Source organism: Biomphalaria glabrata, chromosome 4, assembly GCF_947242115.1.
Source record: "Biomphalaria glabrata chromosome 4, xgBioGlab47.1, whole genome shotgun sequence".
Classification (NCBI taxonomy): Eukaryota; Metazoa; Mollusca; class Gastropoda; family Planorbidae; genus Biomphalaria; species Biomphalaria glabrata.
Window position 1 is genome coordinate 1,678,142 of NC_074714.1, and position 20,657 is coordinate 1,698,798.

At 36.0% G+C, this 20,657-nt stretch overlaps 1 protein-coding gene across 6 annotated transcripts in view; it reads right to left on the reverse strand.

Annotated features, from left to right (window-relative positions):
• Positions 1 to 299: 299 nt before the first annotated feature.
• The window catches only part of LOC106056107 (dystroglycan 1-like), a 154,573-nt gene continuing 134,215 nt past the window's right edge, over positions 300 to 20,657 (reverse strand). For all 6 annotated transcript variants that reach the window (XM_056025691.1, XM_056025685.1, XM_056025686.1 and 3 more), the window contains 6 exons: positions 10,122 to 12,846; positions 8,246 to 8,430; positions 7,285 to 7,430; positions 5,790 to 5,985; positions 4,982 to 5,144; positions 300 to 3,801 (listed from right to left, as the gene is read on the reverse strand). In XM_056025691.1, coding sequence (XP_055881666.1) covers positions 3,116 to 3,801; positions 4,982 to 5,144; positions 5,790 to 5,985; positions 7,285 to 7,430; positions 8,246 to 8,430; positions 10,122 to 12,846 — 4,101 coding nt within the window. In that variant the 3' untranslated portion in view covers positions 300 to 3,115. The remainder of the gene's footprint in view (positions 3,802 to 4,981; positions 5,145 to 5,789; positions 5,986 to 7,284; positions 7,431 to 8,245; positions 8,431 to 10,121; positions 12,847 to 20,657) is intronic.

The following is a 20,657-nucleotide window of genomic DNA, read 5'->3' on the forward strand; positions in this document are numbered from 1 at the left end:
TCTCACAGCCGTGAAAAGTCCGCGAATTTTAGTGACTTAAATTAGATCTAGAGTCTAGATCTACTGTAAATTCAGTGAAGATAATTCTCTCACATCCCTGAAAAGTCCGCGCATTTTAGTGACTTAGATCAAGAGTCTAGATCTACTGTAGATTTAACGAAAATATTTCGCATACAGCTGTGAAAAGTCCGTAAAAATGATTTCACTCGTAAAAGTTAGGGAAACTATATGGTTGAAAAAGATACTGTTAGGAAAAAAATTGCGAATAGGTCTAACCCCCCCCCCCCCCCCCCCAAAAAAAAATAAATCCGAAAGCCCTTTTTTTAGTAAGCAAATGTCAACTAAACATTCAAATAGGCCAATATTGCCCTATATATTACTGGCTCTGTTTATGAAAAGGATTTAAGTTAACTAATAGAAGAATAAAACATTACCTCAAATTCACACCATGACTCTAGTATCTATAAGATACACATAGGAACTAAAAATGTACAATTCCATCACAGAGAATATACATCATGAATAAGGCCTCTCTAAGAATGCTTCTTATTTTAAAAAAAAATGGAAAAGCAACCATTTGTAATGTTTTTAAATAAATTTTTGAAAAAAAAAATGGTTGTTTGAGGTTTTGCGATGACAGTCAAGTTGTTACTAGATTAAAAGATAACTTTCATTACATTTTCTGTGGACATACAACAGCTGATAACATTGTTTCTGTGGCATATTAGCAAGATATTTATTATTTTAAAGATCAAGTAACAATAATTGATTTGATAAATGCTTAGTTTTGTGTATGTTTTACTATGTATCACACAAACAGATAGGAAAGACACACAACACATCATACATTTCATCCTTAAAAAACCTCCTAAAATCTCCTAAAATTTTGTCATGGAAAAGTGCTACTAACCCTGTTAATAATACTGAGCATAAAATAGTAAACCATCAAAAAAGTAGATCAGATGATTGCACTGGACATAGGAATTCATGAAATTTAGTTTATGCAAATTTGAAAACTTTAATGAATCTCAAACTGCGTGTATGTCAGTGCAAACAAAAATTTGAGCTTGGCTCAGACAAAAGCTGAACTTTTTGTTCTGTAAAACTTGCGAGGAAAAAAATGCAAATACATGAACTGAAAAATGTATTAAATAAAAATTGGAGCTGAAATACAAACAGAACAAACACATTTTTAAAAAAGTCAACTTGTAGTACAGAAAAACATTCTCATGGCAAAGTAAAACAATAATAATAATAATAATAATACAGAAATAATTTCTTTCTTCTTTAGCTCAATGGGAAAATTAATAATGTAAGAAAGGGGAGTAATTCACATTAGTTAAATGTAAACCAATACCAGTGGATATTTGGCTTAATATTAGGCCTACTGGTTATGCAAGGTTGTTATCGTTGGATGTGGTAATAGTTTCATATTCATAGCCTCCATTACCTATAAAATGCTTCCAATGCCTCTGACAACCATTGCAGCACCTGACTTTCATATGCAGTTTGGATATCGAGCCAGGTAGAACTGTTATCCCTTACAGAAGAAGAGACAAAGGCAATATCTGGTGCCTAAAGCAGTAAGCAGGAGAGGTTCATTATCCTTTACTGGCTACCCACCTAGGAAAAAGAAAATTCTTGAATTCGAACCTCTGCTGCCTTGCGGCTATACCCAAACGTTTGAAAGGCTATGGGAGACCTAAGAAGCTACCCACCCTCAGATAGTTTGCAGTACCCAGTGCTACAACCTGACAGATCCTGCGATGCAACTGATACCAAATTGTATCAGATATTTGCTGCTACTTTGGAAACATCAGCTGTGTGGAGGGGTTAGGGAAATGCTTTGTGAGGGACATCCTTCTGACCGCAACTTATGTCCAGGCTTTCATCTTGTTATTTGATGAACCATAAACGTTCTACGACTGAAGGAGGCCGACAACAATTAGGCCTACATTTTTTAAAATGCTAATGATAGTCTCAGAGTCTTAATGTCAGTTGTAGCATTCTGTGATCATATATATGTGTGACCTAATTTCTGTAAGAGATAATGTTCAAAAACAACCATTACAAACATTTGGCTCGGAATAAAGTTTACACACAAAATAAACTTATTTATTTAAACTTGAAACCAGACAAGAAGTAAATAATTCCTTTTCTTCTCCACCTAATTCTAGACTAATAGCATTGAAAATATGGCCACTTGTATAAAAGTTCTATTTTAAACTTCCATTATAAAATATAAAATATGTAAATGTAAAATAAAAAAAAAAAGCAGTATTTATAAATAAAACTAACTGAATGGTCACCAGACAGAGGGACAGATGGAATGCTTAATGAATGAAATAAAAGTAATGAGTTTGTATATAGACTAGGGGAAATAAAAATAAAGAAAAGAAACTAGACAACCATTTCTTAAAAAAAAATGTTGCAATGAAAATCATCATGAATCGAACATATATTATTTCTATGTGACTATTGTTTTAAAATCTCTGTATACATATAAAATGAGATAGTAAATTCTTATGACAAAATATAGCAACGTATATCAAGGCAATTTGTGTGTTGAATACATAGGTCAGGTCAGGCAATACAAAAATATTTTACATGGATAGTTATATTACAGACAATCATTATAGTTGTAATACATAAATATAATTATATAATATACACACAAATATTTCAAAGTCAATATTTTTAATAGGCTCTACATATGTAAATATGTAAGTATAAATTTTTTTTTAATTACTGGCTGCTCTAGTGTAAACCAGATTGGATTTCTAATTAAAAATATTTGACTCTTCATGGATGTTGTATTTTCAATAGTAAGTACTAACAAAGTGGAAATTGTTTGTAAATAATGTTGTGAATAGCAACTGAATTTTTATTTTTCAAACTTTCAGCATTTTTTTAATGTATTAGTCTATGTATATTTATTGTACATTTTAGGTTTATTTTAGTAGCTCTTAATAGTGTTGTTTCAAATAGAAAACGTTTGAACATTATAGTTTGCACAGCAAAAATAAGTTTAAACTAGTTTCAGCATTTTTAAATAAAGTCACTTCATGTCCATCTTGATTTACTGACAATGTCCTTATAAATGGTCATTCCATGGTTACACTTGCGTCGTGTTATTAAGGTAAGGCGGAGGCAGTCGATATGGTGGGGGGTCTGTTTGCGACTGCCAGTAAGGTGGCGGCTGCTTTGCATGTCGTTTGTCAGAGCCGGTAGATTTATTGGAAGTCAGGGTATTGTTTCTGGAACTAGCCTCATCCTCGTCCAAGTAGTGATTGTTTGGACGATCAAATGACAACGAGGAGGAAGCACTTACACCACTCATCCTATCTTTCTGCTTTCTTCCCCCGCCGTCTCGGCTGTGCTTTCTTCCCCCGCTGCTGTCTTTGCTGTGCTTGCGGCTTTTTTCCTCTCTCCTCTGACTGTGCGCGGCCACCCATTCCTGGTCTCGGCAATCTCTCAAGTGCTTACTTCTTGCTGCATCCTGGGATAAGTCGTTATGGTGAGTCGGTGAACTTGACGGTGAGTTTTGATTGGATGTTTGGATGTCTGAGGGCAGCACTAGAGGATCTTTGGCTTGAAGAACTGGGTCGTCTGTCTCTATCTCATCAGGGAAGATGATTGGATTGCGATCATTGGAAATGGCTTCTTTCTCAGCGTTGATCACAGCCTGATGGTGTCTCCGTCGACGATTGCAGAAGATGATGATGAGTATGATAAGAACAAAGACCAAGAAGGCGATGAGAACTGGGAGAACAACATGAGCCCAGATACTGAACCCATGATCTGAAACAAGAAACCAAACTGTTTCATTATGTCTGGAGTTTTAAAATTATTTAAAAAAAAAACAAAAACTGAAAACTAAAATATTACTTTTTTTTTTTTTAAGGATGTTAACTAATGGCTGAAATGTTGCTGTCATACTGAAATTAATTACATTTTTGAAGTCACAATGTTTACAATGTGTAACATTTTTAGTATATTTGTTAAAAAAATATATGTACTAAAAAAACTTTTTTAGATGAGTTCAATTTGAGTAGAGTTAATTTTTTGAAGAGATTTGAATAACCTTTACATAACACATGTATGCAATCAGTGCATTCAATGAGAAATTCAACAGAAACATTCGTCTAAGCTATTGTCTTTGATAAAAATAAGAGTTTAAAAAAAAGAAACCATTGTAGCTAATAAAAAATAGCAAGCATGAAAGTATTTTTGTAAAAGAAATTTAGATTTTGAAAAAAAATTTATTTGAATAAGATACTTTACATTCTAAATAAAAGTAAAGTACTTCTTTCAGACCTTGTGATCAAATTATGTAAAGGTCATCTTTTTTTTTTTGGATGGATCTATAGGACAAATTATGTAAAGGCCATCTGTTTTTTATGGATAGATCTATAGGACAAATTATGTAAAGGTCATCTGTTTTTATGGATAGATCTATAGGACAAATAATGTAAAGGTCATCTGTTTTTATGGATAGATCTATAGGACAAATTATGTAAAGGTCATCTGTTTCTATGGATAGATCTATAGGACAAATTATGTAAAGGCCATCTGTTTTTATGGATAGATCTATAGGACAAATTATGTAAAGGCCATCTGTTTTTATGGATAGATCTCTAGGAAAAATTATGTAAAGGTCACCTGTTTTTATGGATTTACTTTCCCAAACTAATGTTTGGGTCCCATTAGAATTGGGTGGACTCAGATGCACCCTCAATACCCCCAAATTAAAGTCCCAGTTTTCACAGAGATTTGAGCACAGGAAAATTTACCACTTGATAATCATGCCCCCTATTCTAAATTTTAACTCGATCAAAATAAAATAACAAAAAAAAAAAAAAAAGGGTGACAACATATATCACAAGAAAAAGTTGGAAATCAGCTTATAGCTAAATTTCATTCTAATTTGTATATGAATAAAACTTAACAGCAGATCTAGCAAGTGTGGAAACTAACTGACCTAATTTGTTGGACACAGGATGTATAGTTGTTGTTAGTTCCTTGGTCTGCAGGCAGACACCTAGGTCCTCTCTAGTAACAGATTTCAGCTTTAAATTTTGTCCAATATGTACTCGGAGGTCACTAAGGCTTGAATTCATCTGTCTATATAATCCATCGATGGCCTAGATACATACAAAATATATTACTAATATTACATAAAACAACAAAACAAACATACAAAAAAAAAAACATGATATAAACATGCAAACAAGAACATGCTAAAAACAAACATGACCATGATATAAACATTTTCTAGTGTGAATGTTTGGTTCATACAATTTTTTTTTTACTAAAATGCATACAATATATGTTGCTACCATAGTTTTATATAGCTTAAATAGTTTTAAAAAATCCAGTAAAGGCTTTCCTGTCAGACTTTGCAATCTATTTAGCCAATGATGTAATGCTCATGAGTTTCTATAGGTGTTATGTTTCTGAACAAGGGTCAATGTCTTTAATCTCCCAAACTTATATCCGATACTGATACTTATTAGAGTCGGGAGAATTCAGTGTACTAAAAATCTCAATGTTTATAATCCTCCTAGTGTCACTGGGATATTAACTTGAACATTTTGGTTTGGAAACCAAGAGCTTTAAAACATGCAAATCTCTTAAACAATCTTGTATCTAATACACATCTCTAAGACAAAATCTTGTCTCTCATACACATCTCTAAGAAAGTGTTGTCTCTAATAGACATCTCTTAAACAATAATTCTTTAATATAATTTACATCTTAAAGATAATTTTTTCTCTAAAACAACTTACATTTCTAGGACAATCTGGACCAGTCAAAGTCTGGTTGGTCCAGGACAATATCAATGACCCTTGCTGGACATTGAGGACAGTTATGTACTGGGCACCAGTGTCGCCAAAATAAGTTCCAAGTTTCTTCACTAGTTCTGTGATGTTACGCCTGTGTTCCATAAACTTTCTAAAATTGATGTCAAAGGTCATGACAAAACTGTCAAAAGAAACAAATGATAAATATAATGATACAACCATATAAACTGCATGCAATAATGCCCACTGAAAAACATAAGATCTGTTCAATCTTGCTTTAAATGCAAAGAATAAATCTTGAAAAATTAGATACCGGTACAGTTTTTTATGAAACGGTCTTACAGAAGTACTTTAGAGTTGTGTGTGTATTTTAGTGCTTGTGTGTGTATGTTTGTGTAAGGGAGAGGGAGAGCAGAAATTGGTTTTAGTAAGTTCAAAAGTACTTCAGTAATGACTAAGAGTACTGTTACGTGCGCATGTTAGTGTAAATGTGAAATGGTGCGATTGCGTGTTGAAAGGGGAAGAAAACCAAAATGGAGGAATATGAACAAGAAAAGGTTTTCAGTGTTAATAAAGATTGAAGTATTTATAAACTGTGATTTTGTCGTTTTCATGTGAGTGTAACGAGTCTCATCATATAAGAAAACGTAACAAGTACTGACTATAAATTTGGTGGCTACTGTGATATTCTGGTTTGAACAATTTTCTTACGAATCCAGTCATTCATCTCAGACGTTAGCTTGATACCTTTGTCACTGCTTGGCTGTATTTGGAATCAAAGATTTTTAGTTTGATTTATGATTGATTCTTGTATTTAGTTTGCCATATTTTCTGTACCATTTTCTTTCAATAATGATTGCAATGTACATTTTACATGTTATGTTCATTTCTTATTTTGTTTCAGCACATAGTGTTAAACTTTTTTATGTTAATATATTATGATTTGTATTGTATTTCTATTTCCTTATTGTGATAATATTCAATTATACTTTTTAACTGTTAGAGTAGGTCAATAAATGTTGTTTTTTTTTCACTCTCTATTTATTAGCTTGTGTTCAATATACACTTTTTTTTTTTACTAGGCCAAAACTTTTGTAATAATTGTAAGATAGAGCCAGGGGGGGGGGGGTCTAAAATATTAACATTTTGTGAATAAGATTAAACTAGTTGTGTTATTAAAAAATACTTGACCAGTTGGTAAAATATTTCTCTTTTTTTTTTTTTTAAATTGCTTTTGTGTAGGACAACTTTAATTCTTAAAGGATGTGTGCCAATGCAAATCTCTTACATCTTACGAGGGGGGAGGGTGTATCTGGGAGGAGATTATCCTGCTGCTAACACAACTCAGCCTGAGTCGGTATTTGAACAGATCCTTTTGATCCGCCAAACAATGTCTGCCACTCAGCCACACATCTCACCAATCAAGAAGGGCAACGAATCTAGTAGTATTATTAGGTCTTTTACTGACAAGTCAACTAACCTGTGAGTAAAATTTCTTCTGGGTGGGTCTATGATTTCCAGCGCTATGGATGTCCTCTCAAAATTACCAGACGAGTCTGTGGCCATCAGATAGACTGAGGTATTGTCCAGAGTGAAATCTTCTTTCAGTGGTAGTCCTCTTAGTACCTGGAGTTGGGGTGAATAAAGAGAACTCCATTCATTCTTTGAATATCAGGTAAACATGTAAAATAACCAAATTAAACATTTGCTATAAGTATCAAATACACAGTTTGATGGCCACATCTAGGCCTAATAAGTTCTTATCTTATATATTATAAACATTACTTCAAAAAAGAAGATAATTACATCATACGCATTTCATGTGTACATCAAAGACTTAAACTCTGCTAAGTCGTTGGTTTTCCTGGCTGATTCAGGCAATCCATTTCATTCTCTAAAGGCACTAGGGAAGAGGGAGCACTTGTACGATTTTGTTCTATCGTATGGAATAAGAAATGTGCCTCTATCTTTGTGCCATTCTGAGTATTTTATTAGATTTTGTTTTTTCTATTTGTAAGTTATGGTTTCTTATAAGAATAAGTTAATAAGAATACTGCAATTTAGTTCATTAACAGCAAAATTTGTTTATTTATATTTTAATTTAATTTAAATAAGACTTAATTATTCAAAAGTCAAGATCAAGAAAAATGAGAATGTCTATTGCATGACTGCAAACTAAACATTATTTTTTTCATTTAAAGTAATTTATTATTTGGAAAACCTAAAAATTAACACTATAAATATATAAGGAGAATAACTGAATTCATTAATATCAATATAGATAAAAAGATGTAATATTTCTAAAGAGCTTGTGAATAAAGTCGTTGTCATTTTATTTTAGATAAAACTTTTGAGGCCACAAGCAACTTTAATGGGATCAGTGAAGTCCTCGCTTGCTTGTTAATTCAAAATGCATACTCTAAATATTCTCCAGGACAAACCTGTTGATCAGAGTCTAGGTAAAGCCAGTAATTGCTGGAAGGGGTCTCCAGGGACAAGGTCAAGGATCTTGTGTCACCATCTTCAACATCATTGAACACATCAGGACCAATAGGATAGTTGAGAACTTGACCAGTTTGACCAACCACTCTCTTGATGGGTTCACTAACATAGGGACGGTTGTTTGCTGTGAACAAATCAAGAAATTGAAAAAGATAACCTCTTTGCTTAAAAATAGAAAAAATAATTGTTTGTAGCTGTTGAAAGTCTTATGGCCAAAACATCCTGTATTTTTAATTTAGTCCAGCAGGGGTTACTATTTGTGCGTCTCTTGTATTCTTCTATTCTATGCAGCTGTTCACCCCTTCTATGCCGAGCTGGGAGTTGAACACCTAGTGAGGTTGTGACAGACCGTCGCTTGAGGTTTGCGGGACATGTTCTCTGACAAAATGAACTACGCATACCAAGAGTTGTGATGACATGGAGGCCAATACGAGGAAAGCGCAAACAGGGACGTCATTGTATAACTTGGCACCACACATTCATGAAGGATCTCAGAGCAGTGGACACCAAGTGGGAGGAGGATTCAGACATTGCCAATTACAGATCTTTGTGGAGACAGCTTGCCGCCCAATGCGCCAAACGGTGCTGGAGGACCTAAGTCTAAGTCTAAGTAAGTTCACCCTTGCATCAGTAAATTGTTTTAGATGTCAGTCTTAGAATTTTTTTTTCATTCATTACTGCATCTATGTTTTGTAAAGTTCTTTCTTGCACTTTACATGAAAAGACTTTTTTGGATTGTTTGTCTTTTTTGTTTATTTTAAGGTGATGAAGGGCTCGTGGCCCAAATGTCCTTTGTTTTCACTTTGGTTCAGCAGGATTTCCTATATGAAAGTTCTTTGTATTTTGTTTACAAACATCCTGCCAGCTAAAAGGTATACATTTTAACTAAAAAATATCAGAGTACAATGAATATTAAATTACAGTGATTCAGTAAAACATATCATTATGCAAGCAGGCAGCCAAGAAGCCAAATAATTGGGTTACCATAGCATTTCTGATTCTGTGAGAAGCTGAGCAAGGAGATGTGAAGGGGACATTTTTTTTCTAGTGCAACAAAATGTTGCATATGCATTGTAGTTATAGATCCATATTGGAGTATTCATTAATTGAGAATGAAATTAATACAATTACATTGCGAAAGTTAAATTATGAAATGATGTTTCATCTTCTTGGACAAAATAAGACATTTCACGCTTTCTAAAAGACAGGTGTCTGCAATAGAATCAATTCACAACTTTCTTTCTTACTACGTCAAAATTATCTAAATTCTCCCAAGTGATGTTCCATCTTTCTTTTGACGTCTTTTGCATAAAGAAAACAGGCCGGCCGTCTTGCTAAACACAAGGATGATATTAGAGCAGTCAAGCTCTTTACAAACCTACAAGTTCTGCCTTGAATGTCTCTCACACTTCAGTGTCAGCCATTCACACCACTTCTATAGTTTATCTGAACTGCGCTCTTGTTACTAGGGATAATAGTGCTTTATAGATGCTGGGAATTTCAGAAGCCTTAAAGTTTTAGGAAAACTTGCTAAAGGATGGGGGGGGGGGGGGGGGGGGGCAGGGGAGGAGCCAACGTAAATTTTTTGGTCTAGGAAACGTCCCTAGCAAAAGTTTGAGAAACACTTGGTTATACAATCACTTCAACTATCATATCATTAACCTAAAAAAAAAGTAAAAAAAAAATAATTGTATCAACAGGCTACCCAATAAGTGACATGTCAGTCTTGCCAATAACACTTACTTAACCCATCAGTATTAATTAGCTAGGTTCTCTGGTATTAGTGACTTAACTACTTGTAAAATATTTTGTTACCTGTATAACCATCAAACAGACCAGTGCTTGAGGACATGGTGGTGGGTGTGGTGTAGTGGGCTGTGGTGCTAGTCTTTCTCCGACCTGTTGTCCATCTTGAGCTGGGCTTTCTGGTTGTCCATGGGTCAAAGGTCATGTTCTTCCCGGTTGTTGTTTCCCTTGAGTATGGGGGTGATGTTGAATTAAGTTTGTGTGTGGCATCTGATGAATGTGGCACCTGTGTAGTGTCTTGTCTGTGTAGCCAATGTGTCTGCTGGGTCACACTATCACTTGTAATATTTGGTGTGATTGCATTTGTTGTTGTGTAGAGCAGCATAGTGGAGACATATTTCTGACTGGTAACAGGTGCTTCAGGAGTAACTAGCATTTCAGAGGAAGCTGGCACTTCAGAGGTAACTGGTGCTTCAGAGGTAACTGGTGCTTCAGAGGTGATAAAAGCCTTTGAGGTGAAAGATTTCTCAACACTGACAGGTGTCCCAGAGATGGCAGGTGTCTCAGAGCTATCAGTTGTCTCAGATATGACAGGTGTCTCTGAGGTAACAAGTGTTCCAGAGGTGACAGGTGTCTCTGAGATAACAGTTGTTTGAGAGCTAACAGGTGTTACTGAGCTAACAGATATCTCAGAGCTAACAGATTTCCCAGAGGTGACAGGTGTTGAAGTACTGATAAGCTTTACAGCTCCTAGTGTGCCAGGTCCATCAGAAGAATGTGCGTCAGAAAGATGTGCAACAGCTGTTGGACTAGAATCAAACAAATCCCTCAATGAAGTAACAAGTATTGAAGGTTGAGTAACTTGTTGGACTGACATTTTAAGATCCTTATCCACGTTTGGGTCTACATCTTGGTCTAATATAATTTCCTTATCTGGCATATAGGTGCTGCCAGATGGCGAGGCACTGTAAAATGAAGTGACACTGTCAGATAGAGTGGCACTGTCAGGCGGAGCAACACCTTCAGATACAGTAATACTGTCAGATAGAATGACACTGTCAGATAGAGTGACAATGTCAGATGGAATGACATCTACAGATGAATCAGAACTGACAGATGCAGCAAAAGAAGACCTCAGATAATCAGAAGCTGCTATGATCTCCACAGTTCTAATCTGTACTAAGGAGGCTGATGGTGACAAGACATTTGTCTGCTCTGACTGTGTCGTCTGCTCTGACTGTGTCATCTGCTCTGACTGAGCTCCTGTAGAAGAAGGAATGAGTACAATAGATACAGAGTCTTGAGACAAGTATGCCACTTTGTCTGTGTCAGGCAGCAAGTCAAATGCCTTAACAGTGACAGCCTCTTGATGTGACCCTAAGGTGGATTTTAAAACATCAGCAGCATCTGTTTGTAACACTTTTGATGACGTCTCACCATCAGCAACATTTAGATGTACTACAGGCGATGACGTCCAACCATCATCAACATCTGACTTTACTGTTGGTGGATCAACGTTGATAGGTTGAATGTAAGACACTGAAAAACTCGACAAAATTGAAGATTGTGGCGGCTCTTGAGTTGAAGGTGTACCATCTTGGTCGTGGGCAGAGCTATATGGTGGGAAATGAGAAGAAGTTTCTAACAACGGATGCACTTTGATTTCCGTTGTTTCACCTCCATGTAACATGTCACCGTGATCTGAGTGCTGTAAACGTGTCGGCCTGACCTCTGGCAGACGTTCAGTTATGTCTACATTTAAATCAGGTCCGGCTTGAACACCGCTGGAGAAAATGTTGGTGAGGTCAGTCATGGAGGATGATAAGTCACCTGACAGTGAGGATGTTAAAGAGTCGTGGCTAAAAGAAGAAATGCTTAGGCCAGGGGAAGTCACCTCAGTAACAGAGGAGACAATCAATGATGAAGGAAGTTGAGTTACTGTCCTTGTAAATGCACTAGTGGAAGTGGGAGTGATAGAAGTTGTCATATAACTTGATGACACTATGTCACCTGTCGATGAGACCATTGTCACGCTGGTGGGTCTGACTGGAGCGGGGGCAGGGGTAGGTATAGGCGTGCTGCCCCCAACTCCACGCCGTCTCCGCCCATGCCTAGTGTTTAGAGAATTAGAAGATGCCACGTACCACCCCACAAGTGCTAGACCCAGTTCTTCTTGGAGTCTTCCTCCGTCAACATTGTGCTGCAGAACTTGAGCAAAGTCCCTTAAATGTCGGACAGAGGAACAAGAAAGGGCCCAAAGTATTTCTATGTTCTGGCTTAAATCACATCCAGACTCTGACCCTGGACCAGCAAAGACCATTTGGAATTTATTTTGTATCGCGACAAGAAACTGGGTGGTCGAGGGCTCTATCTGTATTGATGCCACGGGGATGTTCATAAAGCTAGCTAGATGGTGGGCCAGGAAGAGTCTGCGGCTAGCGTTCAACTCCTGAACCGATGCACACAAAACAAGGCTGGCTAAAACTTTTTCACCGTCACAGAGATTATCCAAACTGGCAGCACCTTGTTCTCGGTTCTTCTCTGTTGGCCAGGTGTTTGCTGGGCCTAAAGTCCAAGCCTGGTCCCAGGGTAACGTTGCTACTGTTAACTGAAAGACATCGGTCCTCTCGGTACATTGCGCCCTTGACCTGTTTTCAGTGACAGGAAGGCACCTGCCACTGACTGACATGTAGTGGACGGCTGGATCTGTGGCTAGTGGGATACCAGCCAAGAGCTTACTGGAGGTATTGAAAACAAGCCATGGTGGAAATGGACTACCAGACGCGACTGTAATCTGAAAGAAAGAAAAAAAAATATAATTAGAATAGGTGTTCTAGCAAAAGACTAATCAATATGAAAATATTGAAACTTGTAATTCAAAATTAATGATAAACTGGCTGATTTGTTTTGAAATTAGAGAGGTTCTTTCTAGATTATATTGCGAACAGACTGAAACCAACTAGACAGCAGACGATAAAGTATGGTGAGCACGGGAGTGAACTGGAGACCGTCGTAACAAGAGTGAATTCCCTTTACGATTGTTAATGTGAAGGTAAAATCATTTATTATTTAGCTGAAGCCAAAGATTTTAGTGCATGAAACGTGGAGATTCAAACTCAAAAAACATTAGACGCCTTGTAATAATGTTTAAATCAATTTGAAATGTTGACTGCGCAAGTATTTACTTTTATATAATTGTGAATTTATATTATAATTCGTTACACAGTCTCAGTATCTTCTTATCTTATCTTATATAATACAGACGTTACTTCGAAAAAGAAGATGATTACGTCCTACGCGTCATGCATTTAGTCATGCATATTAACCAATGACTTAAATTCTGCCAAGTCACTGGTTTTCCTGGCTAGCTCAGGCAACCCATTCCATGCTCTAATAATAATAGCACTAACAAAGAAGAAGTATTTGTACAAATTTGTCCTAGCATATGGAACGAGGAATAGAAACATAGATATGGTCTCAAAGAAAACTTATATACCCTCAGAAAAAAATGACCAAATATTTTGTCTAAAGAGTTTTTTTTTTGTTTTTTTTTTAAATGTTCCCCTTGGTTTCAGCTTAATCTTAAACTACTGAAAACCTTTATTCCAAATTCCAATTTTTACCAGCCCCCGTAATGGGAAAAGACGCTATTAGTTTTGTGTGAAAAGTATGTCCGTCCGTCCCGTCTAGATCTCGTAAACTAGAAAAGATAGTGAAAATCCGACATCATAATATTTTAGTCCATTCAAAGTTCTGATGCAACGGCTACTTTTTTCTTTTCTAAAAGTGAAAAATCAAATTTTTTAAATCACGTATGCAAGCAGTTGTTTTCATACAAATACACCACTTTTACAACTATTCACTATTAATAGTAACAAACATGGGAGTCTCTTCAGTAGGGCAGACAAAGATCTACCATATTTTTTATCACATTTATGCAAATGGTTTTAGACTTTTTGTAAAAACAATATTATTTGTACATATGTATCGCTACATTATGTAAGTTCTGTTCTACTAACTACTACATTTAGGCCTATCCAAAACTAATGTTTACTTTTTTTTTAAGAGAAAAAAAAATCTATTTAGTATGTATATAAGTTGGAGATAATTTTAAATAACAAATAATAAGTAGTTTTTCATACTGTCGCGTGAACTGCCTGACCATAGGAGTTATATATTTTTTAAAAATGTTTTTTTCTTCTTTTTTTTTTAGGATTTGAATAAGAGATCGACCCTTTACAAAACAATTAGATCAATTAGATATTCATTATAAGACATCAGTTAGGCCAGGTTCGCATTAAACTCCACATTCACTTTCACCTATCCTTTAGTCTGCTTGACCATTGGGGCACCACACAAGATCTGTCAACCTTCTTTCTCCATTCTTCTCTGTCATTTGTCTTTGATAGAATTTAATTCTGATGTTCTTTCTGAAAATACTGATACCTGCCTTTTTACCTGCCTGGGTGGACTACTTCGGGGGGCCGATTTTGAGTTTGTGTTTCCACACAAACTGTCTTTGTAACCTTGTTTTTTTAAAATAAAACAACATACCGCGCTCCTTCTCCATATTTTGTAGTGACAGAGAAATTATATGGTCCTAAGTTTAACTACGAAGCTAAATGTTAAACCAATCTGTCTGTCACGATTCTTTCACACGTTGTTTCTCCCCCACGGATGAAGTTAAAACTTTTGTACAATTATTGATTTTTCATTGTCGATGACAACACAGGAATAAAAAAAAATGATCAAAGTAGTTAACTAATTAGCGGTAATTAATGAATTTTATTTTTAGATGGAAAAAGGGAAATATGTCTTGCAGTATTGAGATATGTAACAGTAAATGTACTGTTCTTTCCCTTATATACGAATTGGTTTTTAAAAAAAAGTATTTGTATTTATTTTGCTTGTTTTGTGTCTGGTTTTAAGTTCATGATCGTTGCCGAGACTCGTGATACGATATTAGCGGACATTAGCACACAGGGCCGGTCTTAGGCCACTGCAGCCTATGAGGTCGCAGTGGGCCCCGCGCTAATTCAAGGTGTAATTATTAAATTGCAAAATATATACGAAAAACTCCTGGAAATCTCCTGAATTTATTAAAATCTCCTGAACACTCTTTAAAATCTCCAGAAAAAATAGACAAAATTATTGTCATTTGTGGGTGTCATTAATTGCGGAAAACGCCAATCCTACGCGTGATAAAAGGAAAAAAAGGCATAGTCAGCTTTCATGTAATAATCGGGCGAACTTATACCTTAATCGGAAGTTCCAATACTTTATTTACTTTTATAGTCACTAGCATATAAATATGCCATTGGTTACAATGTTCGTAAAGTACAGATCGCAATTTTTAACTTTGTAAAGTCGATTTTTTGTTTCTTATACAAAATCTTAATTTTCACTTATTATCCTTATTCCCACACAGACTAGGCCCCGCGCAATCAGTTTCGCATAGGGTCCCCGCAATTGCTAGGACCGGCCCTGTTAGCACATCCTATGTGTGTGTGCGATCATGTGTGTGTATGTGTAGGTACAGTCTCATTGCGTGTATTGTCATGAGTTTAGGAACCAGACCGTCCAACCATCTAGACTTTATACATAAGATTTTTAAAAGATTGTTTATTGTACGCTCTCCCTAGCGTTACTATAGAATATGAAGAAAAAAACCCAGCCACACTTCGATATAGAACACAGAACAACATTAAAAAAAACCTAAAAGAAGTAAAAATATTTGAAATTAAGCTTTTAAGACATTCAATATAATAATATTTTAAAAAAGATAGACATTAGAATTAAAAAAAAACAAACAACCAGTCTTTGTGTTGTGACTACAAGTGTCACGTGGGTTTGTTACGTCAGTCACGTGATACGTCTTTACCACAGGGGTCTCAGCTGCAGAAGAAATCTAATTAAAATATTTCTTAATGTCTGTGAAGTTTTGTTATGGCCAATGGTTTAGAGTTGATGAACAAAAAGCAAAGTTGAACAAAAGAAAACAAAAAGTCTGTAGGCTTTACAATATGTGTAGGAAAAAACATATGGCTGACATCCAGAACAAAAATTCAAAACATATTTAATTTCATTTAAAAAAAATAAAATAGAACAACACGCTCTATCTTTTCCCCACAACACATATATTTGTGTGTGTGAGTGTGAGTTTACACACACACGCATAAAAGAAAAAACAAACTATGAAAAAAAAAAACTTAAAATAAAGCTTATGTAATGGGAAGTACCCAACATTAAAAGTCATAGCTCTCAATACTGTAGAATTTATTTCCTTTTCAATATCAAACACACCTAGCAGTAATTAATTAAATAATTGGTTAATTAACAAAAAAAAAAGATTCATGTTTTGTTAGGAGTACAGCGTATGATTGTGTACAGTATTTAATAAGAGAATTTAATTTAATAAGAAAAATTTAATAAGAGAATGGGAAGTGGGAGAAATAACTGACAGAGTATAACATTTGTACCAGACAGACAGAGTGAGCTGATATATGCTTTGTAAAAAAAGGGGCACAATCTGGCGATCGGGCCCTCACGACGACCAATGAAAAACAAATAAACCGCAAAACTAAAACTTTATGACCAAATCACAAGGTCCTCAGGGCTGGCATAAACACTCCTACAGGAGACAGTACCAGGAAAAAGAAGAGGCAGGCAGAAAGCGATGGGAAGACGTCCAAGACTGGACAGGCCTGTCATTGTAAGAGATTCTATTCAAGGCAAAAGGCATAGAGGAATGGAGAATGACGATCGTCAGATCACGTGTGGTTCCCCAACGGTTCATCAGGCTAAGAGGAGGGGAGATCTAAAAGAAAGGCATAGCCGTCGACACCAACATCAGACTGATGCGCTCCCTGGTCATGGCCACATTTTTATATGCTTGTGAGTCTTGTAGGCTGACTGCAGAGCTAGAGAGGAGGATCCTAGCAACGGAATTGAGATGCTACAGAAGGATCCTAGGTATCACATTCAAAGACCGCATCACAAACCAAGAAATTACTGCAACCATTGGATCCCATGATGACCTGCTAACAAGATCTTCGGGGCTCGCCAGACCTTCCTTCAGGGAACAGTACCAGGAAAAAGAAGAAGAGGCAGACAGAGAAAGAAATGGGAGGACAACTTAAAAGAATGGACGGGCCTGCCACTGAAATAGGTTCTAACTAAGGCAAAAGACAGAGAGGAATGGAGAAAGACAGTCGACGAGTCTTGCATGGTGCCCCAACGGTCCAAGACTAAGGGATAGGTAAAGGTAAAAATGCTTAAAATAGAAATAAATATAAATATATTTATTATGTCCCTTTATTCGACATAATTTAATTAGCATGTGAAGAATACCTACATCTGAACTCTAGCTTGACATTTAGGTCGAGAACTAGTCTAAAGTGCATGTATTCTTGAAACAATCAGGACGAATGTCCCACGAGATTGAAGCTTTCAAATATTCCGTTAGACTTTCAAGTCGTCAAAACACAATGTCAACAAATTACATTGTCATTTCAAACACCTTCTGGAGCCAGAAGCATTGGTCTGTGCACAAGGGAGGTAATAGGGTTACTGGTAGAGTTCGCTCCCCCTTGAGGCTAATTGTATACAAAGCCAGTGGAGAAGCCGTTTCCCTTGAGTAGAACTCTCTCAACTAAAAGGTCAATAATGTGCCAAGTTTAAACTGGTTCAAACCAATGTTTTGCTGAAGCCCAAGGCAGAGTATTGACTTATAAGGGTTTGCAGGAAAACAAAATTGGACGAGATGGGGGAAAAAAAAGAAGAAAATAATCAAGACTGACCGTTATTAGTTCAAAGGTCAATTTTAAGTAGATGGCAGAATTAAGATGACGTACTGTTACATTCTCAGTTCTCGGACAGCTCGAATGGACATTATCAACTAGGCCTACAGTGGTGATTTGACATTGGGCGTACGCTGGGGTAGAAAGGGCGGTTTAACAAAGACTCGTACACTAGGCGTTTAGAATGTCAGAGGTGAGTTTAAAATTGGGCACATTTGGGAGCCCATAAAACCGTGACGTGTCACTTGAGCTGTGTTATCTCTCTCACACACACACTACTCAATTTTCCAGAGCTCAAAACTTAAAACCAACGTAGGGCAGGCAATGTTTATTTAAAGACGTAGACTGCATCATTTCGTCTTAAGTTCTTATCTTATAAGTTAAAGACGTTCATCACAATAAAAGCAATGACGTAAAAACCGACTTTCACGTCATGAAATCATAATTTTAAAATGTTGCTGCAAGGTTTTACAACTGTAATGTATTTAGTCAATACAAATATTTCCCTAGGTAATTATTCAAACAAACTTACACCAATATTTAATCGTTAATTCACGATATTCTTAAAGGGAGACTAAAAATATATGAAAACATTGTGTACACATTAAAACTCTCTCTCTCCCTCTCTCGTCGTCTGCTAACCCACTATAAAAGTGCACTGTACTTTAAGTCGTCGTAGCCCGTAAAATAAACAGAAAATTACAAGCTAAATATTTCTAGTTTACTATTGAGCAGTTAATTTGAGGGGAGAAATGATTATTGGCTAGTTTTAAAATTGCAAGTTTCGTTTAATGGTTGATTTCACTCATTCTTTTGTTTAAAATGACAATTCAAAATGGCCTCCATGACGTGTCCAGATCTTGAAGTACACGAGCAGAGTGAAAGCTGTAGTAAATGTGTAATGCCAACAGGAAATAACCTTTCACAGCAGCCAAAGAAAGTTCAAAGGTCAAAGTACGACGCTTTCTTATGTTGTCGAAAGAAGAGTTTCAGACTTTCCGCTATAATGCAACGCATGCCATCTCTAAACGCTTCTAAGCACTATAAACGGTTTACGTTGGGTTACGACTGGAACATGAATGTTCTTGCTGACGTCTGGCTACTCAAGATCTTACAGTCAACTATCTGCTGCTACCAATGTCATGCGATGCCAATGTTTCCATCTGGGGGCCCTACAAATGACGCGGCATCCTTCTGTTAATAACTTCATGTGTGGTTCTAAACTTACAGAAAGACAGACATACATACAGAAAGACAGATATACATACATACAGAAAGACATACATACATACATACAGAAAGACAGACATACATACATACAGAAAGATAGACATACATACATACAGAAAGACAGACATACATAGATAGATAGATATACAAACATACAGACATGCAAACATATAGAAAAGACAAACATCTTGAGTTCTCAATCCATCATGATGTAACGCCGACGCGTTAACCACTGAACTGTACAAGTACTTAGTTTTATAGTCTGAAAAGTCCATACCTTGCCTTGAGGCTTAAACGAACAATCTAGTGCTCTACCTAATGCTTATCTCCCTTTAGCTAATTGATTAACCAAGTTGTAATTTTTTAAATTGATTCATGGGTTGTCATCCTTAAAGAATAATTGTGCGAAGTTTCAACTTGATACGAGAATGGGAAGTGTGCGATATAATGTGTAAAAGATTTGTACCAGACAGAGTTCATGTAAAATTTGTAAATAAAAAAATTACTCTGTCAAGTGTAGGTCAAATCAATCAGACCAAAGGAAGCCTAAATCAAAATGAAAGCTTAATTGTTTGTTTGCTCCCCCTGGTAGTGTCCGCTTAATTGATTCTAGCACACATTGACTTTCTGTACTGCTGTAAGGTTGAACATTTTTTACTGAATAGAACACTGACACACGCTCTCTCTCTCTCTCTCTCTCACACACACACACTGAAAGAGATCATTCCAAATTGTACAAATTGCCAGCGGCAAGTCTAACGAAGTCTTGTCTAACAACAGCTGTCTTTGTCTCCCATCAACTGCTAGTTGTATGATGCAACATTCTGGGGTTTGTCTCCTTACACAAAGTTTCGAGAGTATCTCGCCGGCAGCAGCTGTCTTGACGACATCAATACGTGAGTCCAGTGCGTTCAATTATCAAACAGATCCAAAGGTTTTAACCTCAAACCAAAGGTTTACCCCTCAAGCCAAAGGTTTATCCTCAAGTCTGTCTGTCTGCCTGGTACTCATTTTGTACACGCTATTTCTCCCACTTCCCATTCGCTGATCAAGTTGAAACTTTCAACGATTATTCATTGCCCCTAATTTAACATGAATCAATAAAAAAAATTAACCAATTAATTAATAAATTGGTGATAATTAATTACTTTTGTTTGATATAGAAAGGGGGAAATAAATCTTACATTATTAAGCGACATGGCTGTAAATGTGAAGTTCTTTCCCTAGTATACGCTTTTTTAAAGAGTATTTTAAATATTTTACTTGTTTAAAAGATGAAATCTAGATTTATAACTGTTATCATTTCATTATGTTAGAATGTAACGCATAATTATTGCAAGCCTTTTCTGTTCTATTAAATTTAACAGGGACCACCGATGGTTTGGACAATTTTTGATATAATACATGTTTTAAATTACAGACAAGGAAAATATGAACAGCTTCATCCCAATTACGATCAATAACTTAGTAATTGACTTTTTCTGACGTAATTTTTTTTTGCACAGCAAAAAAAAAACAGATTTTTTACCCGGTTTCTACGTGACGTCAGAATGGCCTAAATGCGTAGCCTGTAGAT